The sequence below is a fragment of the Eriocheir sinensis genome, unplaced genomic scaffold (assembly GCF_024679095.1).
Source record: "Eriocheir sinensis breed Jianghai 21 unplaced genomic scaffold, ASM2467909v1 Scaffold518, whole genome shotgun sequence".
Lineage (NCBI taxonomy): Eukaryota > Metazoa > Arthropoda > Malacostraca > Decapoda > Varunidae > Eriocheir > Eriocheir sinensis.
Window position 1 is genome coordinate 217,251 of NW_026111852.1, and position 17,304 is coordinate 234,554.

General features: G+C 47.0%; 1 protein-coding gene across 5 annotated transcripts; it reads right to left on the reverse strand.

Moving 5' to 3' along the window:
* Positions 1-427: 427 nt before the first annotated feature.
* LOC126992904 (uncharacterized) lies at positions 428-14,927 on the reverse strand. 5 transcript variants are annotated; one of them, XM_050851737.1, is made up of 4 exons: positions 14,607-14,927; positions 10,017-10,882; positions 3,639-3,774; positions 428-1,327 (listed from the first exon to the last, which is right to left on the reverse strand). In XM_050851737.1, the coding sequence occupies exons 2-4, from the start codon at positions 10,798-10,800 to the stop codon at positions 1,132-1,134; spliced, it is 1,116 nt and encodes a 371-aa protein (XP_050707694.1). In that variant the 5' UTR covers positions 10,801-10,882; positions 14,607-14,927; the 3' UTR covers positions 428-1,131. The 5 variants fall into 5 exon arrangements, with proteins under 5 accessions (XP_050707694.1, XP_050707693.1, XP_050707690.1 ...); XM_050851736.1 differs by having other exon boundaries at positions 429-1,327; positions 10,017-10,978; positions 14,607-14,926; XM_050851733.1 differs by having other exon boundaries at positions 429-1,327; positions 10,017-11,115; positions 14,607-14,926.
* Between the last annotated feature and the right edge of the window lie 2,377 nt (positions 14,928-17,304).

The following is a 17,304-nucleotide window of genomic DNA, read 5'->3' on the forward strand; positions in this document are numbered from 1 at the left end:
TCTTTCCTTCTCTCTCCTTTTAGCTAACTTTTCTCTATTTTTCCCTCCATACCTTTCACCTTCCTCCTCTCATCCCTTCGTCTCTTCTACCTTCCCTTTTTCCCTCCTCCTCCTCTCTACCTCTCACTCCTTCCCCTCATCTTTCTCCTTCTGCCCATATTTCTTCCTCCCTCTCACCTTCCATTCCCTACATATTCTCCTCCCGAAATTGACCTCTCTTTCGGCCACCTCTTTTGATTCTTTCTTGTAGGAGCAGCGAGTAGCGGGCTTTTTTTATTATGGTTTCCTTTTTTGTGCCCTTGAGCTGTCTCCTTTATTGTAAAAAAAAAATATATTGGAGTCTACCAACAAATAAATACAAAATGTATATAAATCAACGACTTTGGGCTCCCTTTCGTCCCAGTCATCAGGGTCCGTGTGTGGTGGTCCCTGACTAAACCTTCCGACAGGCGGGATCAAAGGGAGACGCGGCCCCCGGATTTGAGCCTCTGACAGCTGGAAGGGCACATGTCAGGGAGGCTTCGATGCGTCAAGCCGGCGAAGATCAGGTAAGGACACATACAGGTAGATAGATAGGTAGATAGATACTGATGGAGAGGAAGGTAGACATATATAGATAGACAGATAGGGATGGATGGATCGATAGACCCTTCATGTAAACTTGTGAGGATATGTCAAGGTACATATGGGGATAGGGAGGGAGGGAGGGAAAGAGGAAAGGGAGGAAGATCAAACGTATGGAAGGAAGGTTAGGTGAAGGAAAGGAAGGGGTGAAGAGAGGAGGGGAAGGAGGAGGATATTGAGGAGGCGAAGAGCAGAAAGGCGAGAGAGGTATGGAGGAAAAAAAAATAGAGAAAAGGTAGGTAGGAGGAGAGAGAAGGGAAGAGAGAGGAATGCAGGAGGGAGGAGAGTATGGAGAGAAGGACGCGAAAGTGGAGAGGAAGAAGAGGAAGAGAGCTTGCAAGAGGATAACATGGAAGGGAGGAAGAGGGAGGAGAGAAAGAGAAAGGGAGGAAAGGAGGAACGACATAATAGCGGATCAATTGTGACAAAGGAGGCAATTTCTGAGCGATGAGAGAGGTTAATAGATAGATAGATAGACAGATAGAGAGAACGGTATAAGGTAAAGAATTAGGATTTGAGACAGGTAAGAACACACACAAATATACGTACATAGGTAACACACACACACACACACACACACACACACACACACACACACACACACACACACACACGGGTACTCACATCTTTGGGGGTCCTGTAGTAAGCTCGGCGACGCTTTAGCTTAGTTTTCTTGCCTTTGTCTGCCCGCTTGTTGTTCCTGCTGGGGGAGGGAGCGGTGAGGACGAGGAGGATGATAATAGAAATAATAATAATAATAATAATAATAATAATAATAATAATAATAATAATAATAATAATAATAATAATAATAATAATGATAACAATATGAATTACTACTACTACTACTACTACCATTACTGTTACTACTACTTCTACTACTACTACTATTACTAATACTACCACTACTACTACTACTACTACTACGAGATAGATTGATTGATATATTGAAAGACAGACATATGGATTGAGACAGAGCGAGAGCGAGAGCGAGAGAGAGAGAGAGAGAGAGAGAGAGAGAGAGAGAGAGAGAGAGAGAGAGAGAGAGAGAGAGAGAGAGAGAGAGAGAGAAAGGTCAGCAAAGGGTTATATATATTGACAAAAACGTGACAGGAGTAGAGTTAATCGCTGCACAGAATTTTTACACTGGGCGGTGGAGCGAAACTAAAAATATATGTATGAAAAAAAAAAAAAAATGCTGTGTGGCCCTCGGCTCACCTACAAGTCAATCAATCTTCAAACAGATTTATATGTACTGTACTCTTTCATCTGCCTTCCTCTCCACCTACCTACCTATCAACCTATGTATGTATGTATGTTTGTATGTATTTATTAATCTCTCTATCTGTCTCTCTCTCAGTTCATCTATATCTAACTTGCTAACTGACTGATTGACACTCTTTAGCTAGCCAACTTATGTATGAACTAAGTAACTGACTGACAGACTGACTGACTGACTGACTGATTGACTGACTTGCACTAACTGACCTATTGACTGACTGACTAACTGACTACTGACTAATTGCCTGACTGATTGACTGATTAACTGACTGACTGGCTAACTGACAGACTATTTAACTAATCAACTCTGTCTATCTATAAGTCTATCAATTTCTCTTTCAGCTATTTATAAATTATATCTAAATATTCAAATTGTCTTTCCATATGTTTAACGCTATCAAAGGTTGAGAGAGAGAGAGAGAGAGAGAGAGAGACAGATACTCTTAGACACACACACACACACACACACACACACACACACACACACACACACACATGAAATTATAATGACTAATCGTGTTGTATTTTCTATTGTATATTTTCCTAATCCTTATTTTATTTTGTTACTTCTTTCTTTCTCCAGTCTTATCCCTCTTATCTCCATGATTCCCTCCATTTTATTTATCTTTCCTTTCTCTCTATATTTTTAGTTTCTTCCCCTCTCCATCATTCCTCCCCCTTCCTTCTTCTTTTATTTTCTCTTTCAAAGGGTTGTTTATCCTCCCCTCTTTCCCTCCTCTCTCCTCCCCTCTTCCCCCTCGCTTCTTCTTCCATTTTTCACTTCGCCTTTCCTCCCTTCCTTTTCCTCCCCTCATCCTTCCTCCCCTACCTTCAATGGAATTTGGGGAGGTCATTGTCCCTCTCCTCCCTCTCCTCCAATCCTTCCCCCTCTTTCCTCCCTTCCCTTCTTTCTCTCATCAATATAATTTCGAGAGGTTATTGCCCCTTCCTCCTTTCCTCCTTTTCCTCACCTTTCTTTACCTTTCCTTCCCTCCCTCTGCCTTTTCTTCCCTCCACTCATTTTGGTTTAGGAGTTTTTTTTCTTTTCCTTTCCCTTCATTCATCCTTTCTTTTCTTTTCTCATTATTTTTCACTCACACTCATTCCTTTCGTCACTCTCTCGCCCACTCTCACTCACACGCTCATGCTGTCAATCACTCACTCACTCACTCACCTTTAATTTCCCCTCACCCTTCCTTTCCTCCTACGTCACTCGTTTACTAAGTTACTTCATCACTCACCCGCCCACTCTCTCACTCACTCACTCCTGTCCTGCTCTCCCTTTCCCTTCCCTATCACACTTCACTTTTTCACACTCAATCACTTAACTCATTTACTTTCACTCACTCATTCACTCTTCCCCTATATTCCCTTTCCCTTCCCTCCTGTATCACACTGCACTCTCGTTCATACTCCCAGTCACTCACTCTTCCACTTTTTCTTTGTCACTCACATTCTAAGTCACTCATTCACTCTCTCATCTCAGTCTCTCTTATACTCACTCATTCACTCTCTCACACTCACGAACTCAGTAATTTTCTCTTTCTTTCTCATAGTTACTTTCACACACTAACTAATTTACTCTCTCCTATAATCACTCACTAACTCACTCTCTCACTCACTCATTTACTCTCTACCCCAGCCACTCACTCATTCACACACTCCTAGTCGTTCCATCGTTTATTTCCTTCCTCACAGCCACTATCACGCTCCCAGCTGTCTCACACCCTCACCTCTGCTTGGGTGGGTCGTGTCCCTGGCTAGTCTCGGTGTGGGGGTCGTCCGTGCCTTGGTCCTCCTCATAGTCTGACAGCTGGTTGATATGCGGCAGCGAGATGGCGGCGGAGGCGGCGGACTGGGAAGCCAAACCTGGAGAAGAGGAGGGAGTGTTAATAGGCGAGGGAGGAGAACAAGGAAGGGAAGATGGAGTGGAGGGAGTTAAGGGGTTATTACACTGGGCATATTTTCCGTGAATCTTCAGTCAAACCACGATTTTCGCTGGCGTGGTTCTCATTTGTTTCTTGTTATTGCTGATGATGATGATGGTGAGTAATACCGTCGTCCTTCGCTAAAATCTATCGTTGCTTTGGAAGATCGTGGACACGTCAGAAAACCACAGAAATATGAAAACCACGCCAGCGGAAATCGTGGTATGACTGAAGATCCACGGAAAATTTGCCCAGTGTAATAGTCCCTTAAGACAGTTCAGTTCGAGGAAGGATAGAAGAGGATGAACGAAAGGAGGATAGTGAACAGGACTGGACTGGGCCGAGCCAAACGTGGGGAACAAGAGAGATAGGAATGAGTGATTATAGGCGAGGGAGAATGACAAGGAAAGGGAAGTACATTGAAGTATAAGAAAGTTTGAGGAAGGAGAGAAGAAAGGATAGTGAAAATGACGACGGTGAAGCCAAACGTGAGGAAGAGGAGAGAGAGGAATGAGTGTTTATTTATGGGCGAGGGAGAAGTACAAGGAAGGGAATGTGTGTATTGGAGCATAGTAAAGTTTGAGGAAGAAGAGGAAAAGGGACACTGGGGAAGATGACTAGACAGGGATGCCAAACTTGGGGAAGAGGAGAGAGAGAGGAATGAGTGTTTGTGAGCGAGGGAGAGGTACAAGAAAAGGGAAGCGTGTGTATTGGACAATAGTAAAGTTTGAGGAAGAAGAGGAAAAGGGACACTGGAGAAGATGACAAGACAGGGAAGCCATGCCTGGGGAAGAGGAGAGAGAGGAAAGAGTGTTTATTTATGGGCGAGGGAGAAGTACAAGAAAAGGGAAGTGTGTGTATTGGACAATAGTAAAGTTTGAGGAAGGAGAACAGAGGAGGAAGACATGGAAGAAGGCGAATGTAGATAGAGGAAGAAATACAGACAGACAGACAGACACAAAAGAGAAGAGAAAAACATACAACCAGAAATATTAAGGCACAGACAGATAGAAAAAGAGAGATGAATAGACAGAGATAAAGACAGGTACACAGACACACAAAAAGAACAGAGAGAAACATAACCACCAGATACTGAATAACCGAATACTGTAGCAGCAAAAATATCGCCCGCCTTCCTTCCTCCCTTTCCTCGCAACTCCCGCAAGGACACAAACAGGAGAGCGGCCGAAAGCGAGTTCAGGCGCAAAATAAAACATCACTCCAAGATAGGCTTCGTAAAATTCGTATCAAAACAAACAGACGGATGCTGCTACTACAACTACTACTACTACTACTACTACTACTTCTACTATGGAAACTTCTATTAACACTGATATTACTACTACTACTACTACCATTACTACTACTACTATTACTACTACTACTACTTCTACTATGGAAACTTCTATTAACACTGATACTACTACTACTACTACTACTACTACTACTACTACTACCATTACTACTACTACTACTACTACTACTACTACTACTACTACTACTACTACCATTACTACTACTACTACTACTACTACTACTACTATTACCACTACCCCCACGAACTCACTCTCTAGTCCATTCATTACTCACTAAATTACTTATACAATCAATCAACTTATTCACTTAGTCATTTACTCAATTACAAACTCACTCACTCACTCAATTATCCTTCTCTCCCTCCCTCCCTCCCACTCTTCCTTCCTCTCCCCCCTCTCTCCCTCTCTCCCTCCCTCCCTTTTTCCCTCTCTCCCTCCCTTAATGCCTCGTACAAATCCTTTCCTAATGTGCTTGTTTTTCTCGATGTGACAAAATGCAGAGAGAGAGAGAGAGGCGAGTGTGTTATTCTGGGCTACCCTAAATCTCTCTCTGTGTGTGTGTCTGTCTGTTTGTATTCTATCTACCTATCTATCTATCTATCTATCCATCCATCCATCTATTAATCTCTACCTCTCTTTGACTTCCTTTGCTGTTAAATTCACTATCTTTATCGTTATCCATCTTTCTATCTTTATCTATTTATCTTTATCGTTATTCATTTATCCATCTTTATCTGAATCGTTATCTATCTATCTTTCAATAAAGCTATCTATCTATTTTTATTATTTCATCTCCTTTCCTATATCTTTTAGTGTTATATTTGTTCTATCAATCAATCAATCAGTCAATCAATCAATCAATTAATCTACTTATCCATCTATCTATATTTCATCTCCTTTCCTCATAGCCTTTACTGTTACATTCACTCCCGGCCCTGCCAGTGACGCCTCCGCCTCCCCAACACAACCATTATATTCACCTCCAGTCCACGCCGCCGCCTAAACTAATGAGAACACACCTGCTTGGCTGCCCGAAACACCTGTTCTAATCTGTTCGGCAATAGTTTGTACCGCGTGAGGCATAGCAGCTACGTGTGTGTGTGTGTGTGTGTGTGTGTGTGTGTGTGTGTGTGTGTGTGTGTGTGTGTGTGTGTGTGTGTGTGCTCTCCCTTCAATAACGTTCGTGTTTCTTATTGACACAGTTGCTTATCGATTGCCTGATTCATTTAGTTTCTGCTGTTATCATTGTCAGAGTAAATACAGGACTTAAACATTGACAATGGTGGTGATGATGATGATGATGAATAGTATAGCTGCTAAGTACAATGGGGTTTTGGTGATGATAATGGGAGTGATGATGTTCAATACAAAGCGAGTGGCTGCAGTGAAGTGGTGGTGGTGGTGGTGGTGACGGTGGTGGTGGTAGTGACGGTGGTGGTGGTGGTGGTGGTGGTGACGGTGATGGTGGTTAACGCAGAACGAATGGCTCTAATGGGCTGTAAATGATGATGACCAACACAAGTTTTCCTGTAATATTTTCACGACATTTGATATCTTCCTCCACAGTGATTTTGCTGTGTCTGGAATCACGGGACAGAAGCACAAGTGTTCCTCCCTCGGCACGCGCCGCGCCCCTGAGCCGGACACTGTTCCTCCTGACGGGTCCATCGCACTGTTCATCTTCATAACTTATCAGTCGGAAATTCCTCGTTTTTGCGATATTTTCCCTTAGACTTAAACTCACTACAGTCGGCGTCTGCGAGTCTTTTTTTTTTTTTTTTTTTCTTTAACAAGAGAGGGGCCGCGAGGGCATGAAGCCCCCGTACCGGTCAAATTGGATGACATTTGTTATTTAGTTTACTTAGTTTCGATGACAGCCGGAGATTACTTTGGCCGTGCAGGAGGCGACTAAGGCGGCCGAGATTCGTTAGTCACTGGGACCTTGGTCCTCTTACAGATATTTATCAGCATACATCTTTGTAAGTTACTCTCGAATAAGAGCCACAGCGACGAGCTCACTACATTTTAGCTTCCCCGGGCGCGAGGGAGCCGCCGCCGCACAGAGAAAGCGAGCCTTAGTGGGGTGGCTTAAATAAATCCTCGCGTGCCACTTGACGAGCCTGGTGGGCCGCGTCCCAGACGAGGGGCCAACCTGGGCCAGGCAGAGCAGGGGGATGCCTGACGCTGCCCCCCACACGCCTAGAGGCCCGGGCCTGCACGCTGCACGCCTCTACACGCTGGCGGAGTGTACTCCCTGCTCCTCACTGGGGAGACGCCCGACGCGGCCCCGACACCTTTGAGCGCTGATTCACGAGCTGTGTAGCAAGACGCTTCCTTCACACGTTACCGGACCCCACACGCTCTCCTTGCTTTTCACAAATATACAGAGGTGCTGTAGACAATTACGGCTACTTTATAGCCACACACCGAGGCATAATCTTACAAGATAAACACAGGGCCATACATGACAGGCCAGACACAGCGCACACAGGTAACAAGTTAAATATCATTCAACACAACTCACATTCACACGTGACGGTGACACACAGCACAACAGGAACCGTAATACACTTCCTCGTGAAAGGAGCAGCACGCATTTCGACAGTGACAGGAACACACATGAATATACACACACAGAAAAATCAGGATATATTACAGCCTGAGACGAAGCTCAACATACACGGGTGGAGGTGGAGAGGGAGTGGAGTGCGAGCGCCAGACACTCGGGGGCGGTGCAGGAGCCGCGAGTCGGATTATAACAAGGAAAGATGGATATAAGAGAAAGGAAAGCAGTGGCGATGGGTAAACTAAAAAGATCTATACGTATGTGAAGAAACTTGAGAGACTTACCCACGCGGAGTTTCTTTACACTTGTGATCAAAGACTGCAAATGTGACATGTGACTAGACGCCTCCCTTGCACCCATCTCACGACCCCCCGCCCCACACACCCGGCACCCAGCCACCCCGGACCAGAAGCACACCTCAGCACCCAGCCACCCCGGACCAGAAGCACACCTCAGCACCCAGCCACCCCGGACCAGAAGCACACCTCAGCACCCAGCCACCCCGGACCAGAAGCACACCTCAGCACCCAGCCACCCCGGACCAGAAGCACACCTCAGCACCCAGCCACCCCGGACCAGAAGCACACCTCAGCACCCAGCCACCCCGGACCAGAAGCACACCTCAGCACCCAGCCACCCCGGACCAGAAGCACACCTCAGCACCCAGCCACCCCTGGACCAGAAGCACACCTCAGCACCCAGCCACCCTGGACCAGAAGCACACCTGGCACCCAGCCACCCCTGGACCAGAAGCACACCTGGCACCCAGCCACCCCGGACCAGAAGCACACCTCGGCACCCAGCCACCCCGGACCAGAAGCACACCTCTGCACCCAGCCACCCTGGAACAGAAGCACACCTGGCACCCAGCCACCCTGGAACAGAAGCACACCTGCACCCAGCCACCCTGGACCAGAAGCACACCTCAGCACCCAGCCACCCGGACCAGAAGCACACCTCGGCACCCAGCCACCCTGGACCAGAAGCACACCTCAGCACCCAGCCACCCTGGACCAGAAGCACACCTCAGCACCCAGCCACCCTGGACCAGAAGCACACCTCAGCACCCAGCCACCCTGGACCAGAAGCACACCTCGGCACCCAGCCACCCTGGACCAGAAGCACACCTCAGCACCCAGCCACCCTGGACCACAAGCACACCTCAGCACCCAGCCACCCCTGGACCAGAAGCACACCTCAGCACCCAGCCACCCTGGACCAGAAGCACACCTCGGCACCCAGCCACCCTGGACCAGAAGCACACCTCAGCACCCAGCCACCCCGGACCAGAAGCACACCTCAGCACCCAGCCACCCCGGACCAGAAGCACACCTCAGCACCCAGCCACCCCGGACCAGAAGCACACCTCGGCACCCAGCCACCCCGGACCAGAAGCACACCTAGGCACCCAGCCACCCCGGACCAGAAGCACACCTCCGCACCCAGCCACCCCGGACCAGAAGCACACCTCGGCACCCAGCCACCCCGGACCAGAAGTACACCTCGGCACCTAGCCACCCCGGACCACAAACACACCTCAGCACCCAGCCACCCCGGACCACAAACACACCTCAGCACCCAGCCACCCCGGACCAGAAGCACACCTCGGCACCTAGCCACCCCGGACCACAAACACACCTCAGCACCCAGCCACCCCGGACCACAAACACACCTCAGCACCCAGCCACCCCGGACCAGAAGCACACCTCCGCACCCAGCCACCCCGGACCACAAACACACCTCAGCACCCAGCCACCCCGGACCAGAAGCACACCTCGGCACCCAGCCACCCCGGACCAGAAGCACACCTCGGCACCCAGCCACCCCGGACCACAAACACACCTCAGCACCCAGCCACCCCGGACCACAAACACACCTCAGCACCCAGCCACCCCGGACCACAAACACACCTCGGCACCCAGCCACCCCGGACCAGAAGCACACCTCGGCACCCAGCCACCCCGGACCACAAACACACCTCAGCACCCAGCCACCCCGGACCACAAACACACCTCGGCACCCAGCCACCCCGGACCACAAACACACCTCGGCACCCAGCCACCCCGGACCACAAACACACCTCGGCACCCAGCCACCCCGGACCAGAAGCACACCTCGGCACCCAGCCACCCCGGACCAGAAGCACACCTTAGCACCCAGCCATCCCGGACCAGAAGCATACCTAGGCACCCAGCCACCCCGGACCAGAAGCATACCTAGGCACCCAGCCACCCCGGACCAGAAGCACACCTCCGCACCCAGCCACCCCGACCCAAGCTCCCCGCCGCCTCACCCATTCACCTTCAGCGAGGCTGTATGTGCTGCGACGCAACCACCGCCTGCTGAACCGCTTCCAGACTCTCTTCCCCAGCAGAATATCCTCCCTGGAGCCCGTGGGCGTGAGAGACGTGAAGCTGCCGGTGGGCGTTACATCCGTGGGCGTTCTGTCGGAGTCGTCGTCGCTGGTGTGGCCAAGGCCCTGAGCGCGTCCATTCTCCTGAGGCTCCGACGCGTCCCTCAGAAGGCTGTCCACGTAAATGGCAAAGTGCCCTGTGTCCAAGGAGTTGCTACGCGGGGGTCTGGCGGCGGGCTGATCCTTCTTGCTCGCCGCGGACTTCCGACGCTTCATCTTATACGAGTGGCTACTTTGTGTTCTATGGAAGTGCATGACAAAGGTCTCCGGGTCGAGTGAGGCGGTGCGGGGCGTGCTGGAGGCGGGAGTCTCGTTCTTGCCTCCGCCAGACCCTCCAGCCCTCAAGCTCCCCGTGGAGGCCGCCAGCTCCATGCACTCCCGGCTCTCCATGCGTCGGTAGCTCCCCACGCCCGCCGGACACACCTCCTCGGCCACCCCCATCTCGTAGGCCGATTTGTGACGCTCCAGGTTCAGGCTACACGAAGATGCTGCGAGTTTGGAGGACGCCAACGGCTCCTCCACTGAGACTCTGCGATGGCCAAGGCTCTCCGCGGCCTCCTGGGACACCGTGCGGGTCAGGAGCAGGGAAGCCTTCGCCACGCCCGCGAGGCAGACGGAGTTGTCTTTGCTCAGCGTCTTCCGCGACCATAACTTGTCCTTGATTCTCTTCATCTTGGGTCTCGTCTTTTCATTACTGACCAACACTGGTTATTCTCTATAGTGATTTTTTTTTACTAAAATCGAGGCGCCGCAACTGCATCGGTCATATGGCGAAAAGAGCAAATTCACATTAAATGTTCCGTTATTTTAAGCACTGAGGGATTCATCTTTTCGGCACTGGCTATTAAGTCTTTACAGGAGGAATAAAGGCAAAATTCACACTAAACGCCGAGTTATTAAAATCATTGAAAGTTTCGTCTTTCCATCACTGGCTAACACCGATTATTCTCGAAGAAGAAAATAAATATATCCATACATGTTCTGTTACTGTAATCACCGAAGGAAATTCACGATAATTATTCAATCATCTCATTTCATCGCGAGCAAAAAATCGCACACAAAAAAACTCAATAATTTTCACCAGAGCAAAAATTCACACAAACGGTCAAGATATTTTTTCATCGAGTAGTACTCAGTACTACTCACTATAAAAAGTTTGTTAGTTATCTCTTTACATGCCCGCCAACCTACCCACCTACCAGAGCTACCCTTCATTTCCTCCCTTCTTTTCCGCCTCTCCTCCCCCTTCTCTGTCACACGGTTTATGAACGGTGTGGCCCACACCGTTCATAAACCTTGCGAGTCATAACCTTGCGAGTCATAACCTTGCGAGTCATAACCGTTCATAAGCCTTGCGAGTCATAACCTTGCGAGTCATAACCTTGCGAGTCATAACCTTGCGAGTCATAACCTTGCGAGTCATAACCTTGCGAGTCATAACCGTTCATAAGCCTTGCGAGTCATAACCTTGCGAGTCATAACCGTTCATAAGCCTTGCGAGTCATAACCTTGCGAGTCATAACCTTGCGAGTCATAACCGTTCATAAGCCTTGCGAGTCATAACCTTGCGAGTCATAACCTTGCGAGTCATAACCGTTCATAAGCCTTGCGAGTCATAACCTTGCGAGTCATAACCGTTCATAAACCTTGCGAGTCATAACCGTTCATAAACCTTGCGAGTCATAACCGTTCATAAGCCTTGCGAGTCATAACCGTTCATAAACCTTGCGAGTCATAACCGTTCATAAGCCTTGCGAGTCATAACCGTTCATAAGCCTTGCGAGTCATAACCGTTCATAAGCCTTGCGAGTCATAACCGTTCATAAGCCTTGCGAGTCATAACCGTTCATAAACCTTGCGAGTCATAACCGTTCATAAACCTTGCGAGTCATAACCGTTCATAAGCCTTGCGAGTCATAACCGTTCATAAGCCTTGCGAGTCATAACCGTTCATAAACCTTGCGAGTCATAACCGTTCATAAGCCTTGATAGTCATAACCGTTCATAAGCCTTGCGAGTCATAACCGTTCATAAGCCTTGCGAGTCATAACCGTTCATAAACCTTGCGAGTCATAACCGTTCATAAGCCTTGCGAGTCATAACCGTTCATAAGCCTTGCGAGTCATAACCGTTCATAAGCCTTGAGTCATAACCGTTCATAAACCTTGCGAGTCATAACCGTTCATAAACCTTGCGAGTCATAACCGTTCATAAGCCTTGCGAGTCATAACCGTTCATAAGCCTTGCGAGACATAACCGTTCATAAGCCTTGCGAGTCATAACCGTTCATAAACCTTGCGAGACATAACCGTTCATAAACCTTGCGAGACATAACCGTTCATAAACCTTGCGAGACATAACCGTTCATAAACCTTGCGAGACATAACTATGCATAAGTATATCATATCTAAACAATTATTCCCAAACATTACAGGAACTCATCACAGCTCTCGCAGGACAATACACTCAAGTAACAGCACTTCCTCTGCCCTTTATCACTACTTCTTCCTTCCTTCCTTCCTCCTTAGCTATTCTTCTGTATAGTCTACTTACACTGATTTCCAAGGGGCGGGATACTACATTAATATTACAAGCTCTTCATCAAAGTAATACACACAACGCTTCGGTTTATGTTCATATCACGCTGTTTTCTTCCTTTCTCCATATTTTTTTTTCATTAATATCTCGTCACATTATACACGAATCTTACAAGCACTTCTATCGCATCAATATACAACACTTCAATTTCTGGTATTACCCTTTCTTTTATGTTTCCTTTAAAATTGCTTCTTCCTCTCCCCATATCTATTATCCTATACTATATACTCACTTTAATTTTACAGGCCTTTCCATCAGAGTAACACACACAACACTGCACTCTCCTCTTTCCTTCCTGTCCTCCTTTTATCACGCTTCCTTCATATCTTATTCTCTGTATAATGTGTTTACACTACACGAATCTCACAAGCGCTTCCCCACAGTAGTACAACAACATTCATTCCTTGCTTATATTACTGCTTCTTCCCTTCCTGTGTTATTCAATGTTCCTTCCTTATTTCCTGCCTTCCTGCATATCTCTATATCTTATCACTGATTTACACGGAACGAGAAATTGCATTGGTAAGAACTTCCGTCATGGTAATACGCAAAACGCTACACTCATTGCTACTCCCCGTGTTTCTTCCCTCTCTGTGAATCTTCCTTCCTCATCTAATTCATATATTATTCTCGCTGATTCACATGGAACGGGATATTGCATTGGTAAGCACTTCCGTCAAACTATCACGCAGATTCGTTCGTTACCGCTTCTGTCCAACGATGCCTGATTATCGTATCAACCACATCGTATTTTCCGTTTATTGACACTTAACTATTTCAAAACATCAATATTTAACCATGAATCTCGTTATTGGGGTGCAGGAGATAGTTCATGGGTCGGAAATGTGTAAATAGAAGACGTTTTGTACGATAATCTGGCAACTCTGCATCTGTCAGTCTGTTTCTTCCTCCTTTCCTCTTTAACTATTCCATATTATCTCCCCACAATGAATTAGAAGGAATGGGAACTGCATTAATCCTACAAGCACTTCCGTCACAGTAACACAGGGAATGTTTCACTCCTTCCTAATACCATTCACTGCCTATCTTTCCTTTCTGTGTTCCTTCCTTCGTCATCTCTTGTATCTTTTTTTTCTCACTGATTTAGAAGGCAGGGGACGGGGCACTGTTAAGCACTTCCATCACGGCAGCACCCACAACGCTACACAGAGAACACTTTACTCATTGTTAGTACCAGTGACCCCTCCCTTCCTGTCTTCCTTCCTTCCTTTACACTTAAATATCTCTTCAATCTCAGAACACTGCACTGACAAGCACTTCATCACAGCAACACACACAACGCTTCACTCATTGTTAATATCACTGGTCCCTCCCTTCCTGTCTTCCTTCCTTCCTTTACGTTTAAATATCTCTTCAATAACACTGCACTGACAAGCATTTCCATCACAGCAACACACACAACGCTTCTCTCATTGTTAATACCACTGGCCCCTCCCTTCCTGTCTTCCGGCCTTCCTTAATAACATAACAACTTCCCTCATTTATCATTGTGTCATTTCACTCGTGTTTACATGGATCAGAAGACACATAACATAAGGCAACTCACAAGAGACTTCACTCATTGCTAATACCACTGACCCCACCCTTCCTGTCTTCCTTCACACCACTGCACTCCCTTCCTTTTCGTTTCATCGGCTTTTCACTCGTATTAACAATGATCGCAGGTCGCTACACCTCACTCTCTAGGTCGACTGCTCACTGCTACAACCTGTCACACACGCAGTGCTTCTCTACCACTCTCCCTTATCGTGCTGACTGGCTCTATCACTACTCTTCTCTTCCACATGCAGCATCACGTGTCTGTTATCTCCCCGCGCCGGTGTTCTGGGAAGGGGACACCTCACGCCTCGCACTCGCACATAATAACGCATTGATCGGTGCGCCGCGGCTGGTGAGTGCCCGGGTAGAGTAAGGCACTGATGCGGGTGGGTCGCTGTGCCACAGATAGGGAGGCGGGGAAGGAAATGCGTCCGGGTGCGTGGACTCGGCTCTGGCTTCAAACCGTGTTGACTTGTTTTATTTCTCTTCATTCTATCCTGTGGTGAGTATTTTTTTTTTTTTTACTCGTGTGTACTATCGTGTGACTGGCTTTTACAGCGTATATTACGTTGTTGTTTCATGGCACGTGTCGCTTATATTATTATTTTTTGTTTTTAATCAGAAAGAGATATGTTGCACGTACACAAACAAACAAACACACACACACACACACACACACACACACACACACACACACACACACACACACACACACACACACAGGTGACACGTCAAACTATCCTGTTCTAAGTGAAGTAATAGTTGCAGTAGAAGTAGTAGTAGTAGCAGTAATAGTAGTAAAAGAACAAGTAGTAGTAGAAATAGTAGTGGTAGTAATTGCATTATTATAACTATTATTATTATTATTATTATTATTATTATTATTATTATTATTAGTAGTAGTAGTAGTAGTAGTAGTAGTAGTAGTAGTAGTAGTAGTAGTAGTAGTAACCTGTTCAGGCAACATATCAAAGCACTCTACCTCACCAGCACCTCCACCTGCCCTGCCACAAGACCTCCCCTCCCGCCGCGTCACCTCATCGTTTCCTCCTCCGCCACAAAGGAACACAAACCCCAACTCGCGTCTCACCTCGACACTACACACGTCCCAGAAGACAAATCAGGTCGGTACACCCAGACGCTTCCGCTTCTTACATCAAGTATTTCCAAAGGCCAAGAAGGAGATAAAATCGGATTCAAATGAGTGTTCTTTTACGATCAATTTACAGAAGGGTCAAAGCACAACAAGAGCCATAAAACTATCCAAGAAAATGACCCAAACTCCTACGAAAGCCTTGTTAATTATGTAAGCTCGGGCGAATATATGTTTAATAATATGGAGTAAGGGTTATATTCTTAAAGATTTCCACGCCCAAGCACATATATTTGACAAGGCTTTCATAGGAGTGGTGGGCATTTCCAGTAGTAGTTTTATGACCCCTGGTGGTAGTGTGACCATTCCTCTGTACCGTGAACCTAAAAAAGCTACATTAGAACCCGAGTGTTGGGCATTTCCAGTAGTAGTTTTATGACCCCTGGTGGTAGTCTGACCATTCCTCTGTACCGTGAACCTAAAAAAGATGCATTAGAACCCGAGTTGTGGGCATTTCCAGTAGTAGTTTTATGACCCCTGGTGGTAGTGTGACCATTCCTCTGTACCGTGAACCTAAAAAAGCTACATTAGAACCCGAGTGATCTCCTATTAGGCAAGAGTGGTGGGCATTTCCAGTAGTAGTTTTATGACCCTGGTGGTAGTCTAGCCATTCCTCTGTACCGTGAACCTAAAAAAGCTACATTAGAACCCGAGTGATCTCCTATTAGGCAGGAGTGGTGGGCATTTCCAGTAGTAGTTTTATGACCCCTGGTGGTAGTGTGACCATTCCTCTGTACCGTGAACCTAAAAAAGCTACATTAGAACCCGAGTGATCTATTAGGCAAGAGTGGTGGGCATTTCCAGTAGTATTTTTATGACCCCTGGTGGTAGTGTGACCATTCCTCTGTACCGTGAACCTACAAAAGATGCATTAAAACCCGAGTGATCTATTAGGCAAGAGTGGTGGGCATTTCCAGTAGTAGTTTTATGACCCCTGGTGGTAGTGTGACTATTCCTCTGTACCGTGAACCTAAAAAAGATGCGTTAGAACCCGAGTGATCTATTAGGCAAGAGTGGTGGGCATTTCCAGTAGTAGTTTTATGACCGTGGTGGTAGTCTGACCATTCCTCTGTACCGTGAACCTAAAAAAGATGCATTAAAACCCGAGTTATCTCCTATTCGGCCTTTGAGAATAGGTGGTGTGAGGCGTGGAAAAGTCTGACATTACCGCTCTGAACACTCACCCACGCAGCCACACGAGGGCCCGGAGACTTGTGATGAGTTGACGGCGAAGAGAAGACGAAGAGGACGGTGAGGTAGAGGAAAACGGAAAGGGAAGGCGACGCAAGACTCACGCTAATCTCCCTGATGATAATAATGATAATAATGAATATGATAATGATAGTGACACCGATAAATACAATGAACATGAACTTAAAGGACTACCTATACTTATAACAGTGAGATGTTTCTGCCGTTGTTGTAATGATGATGATGATGATGATGATGATGATGATGATGATGATGAGGAGGAGGAGGAGGAGGAGGAGGAGGAGGAGGAAGAGGAGGAGGAGGACGCTGAAATGTGTAAATGGAGCAAAAAAAAAAAAAAAAAAAAAAACAGTTTCCTTTGTTTTACCTCATACGCCACCACCACCCCGGCATTACCATCGAGAGAGAGAGAGAGAGAGAGAGAGAGAGAGAGAGAGAGAGAGAGAGAGAGAGAGAGAGAGAGAGAGACAACTTCCTTCCGTACGAAAACAAAGAAGTCTGTCCTAATAATACTCGACTTTCTCTCGTGGGTGAAAATACCTAATTCCTTTATATTCTGAGAGAGAGAGAGAGAGAGAGAGAGAGAGAGAGAGAGAGAGAACAAAGAAACAAACAACATTAGAAACTAGAGCAAAATAAAAGACTTAAGACAG

Excerpts from the sequence above, each read along its gene's own strand:
- LOC126992904 (XM_050851737.1), bottom strand. The coding sequence starts at position 10,800 with ATGAAGAGAATCAAGGACAAGTTATGGTCGCGGAAGACGCTGAGCAAA. Across the intron at positions 3,775-10,016 it reads CACATACAGCCTCGCTGAAG|GTTTGGCTTCCCAGTCCGCC; the intron begins GTGAATGGGTGA and ends CCTCTTCTCCAG. Across the intron at positions 1,328-3,638 it reads CACGACCCACCCAAGCAGAG|CAGGAACAACAAGCGGGCAG; the intron begins GTGAGGGTGTGA and ends TCCCTCCCCCAG.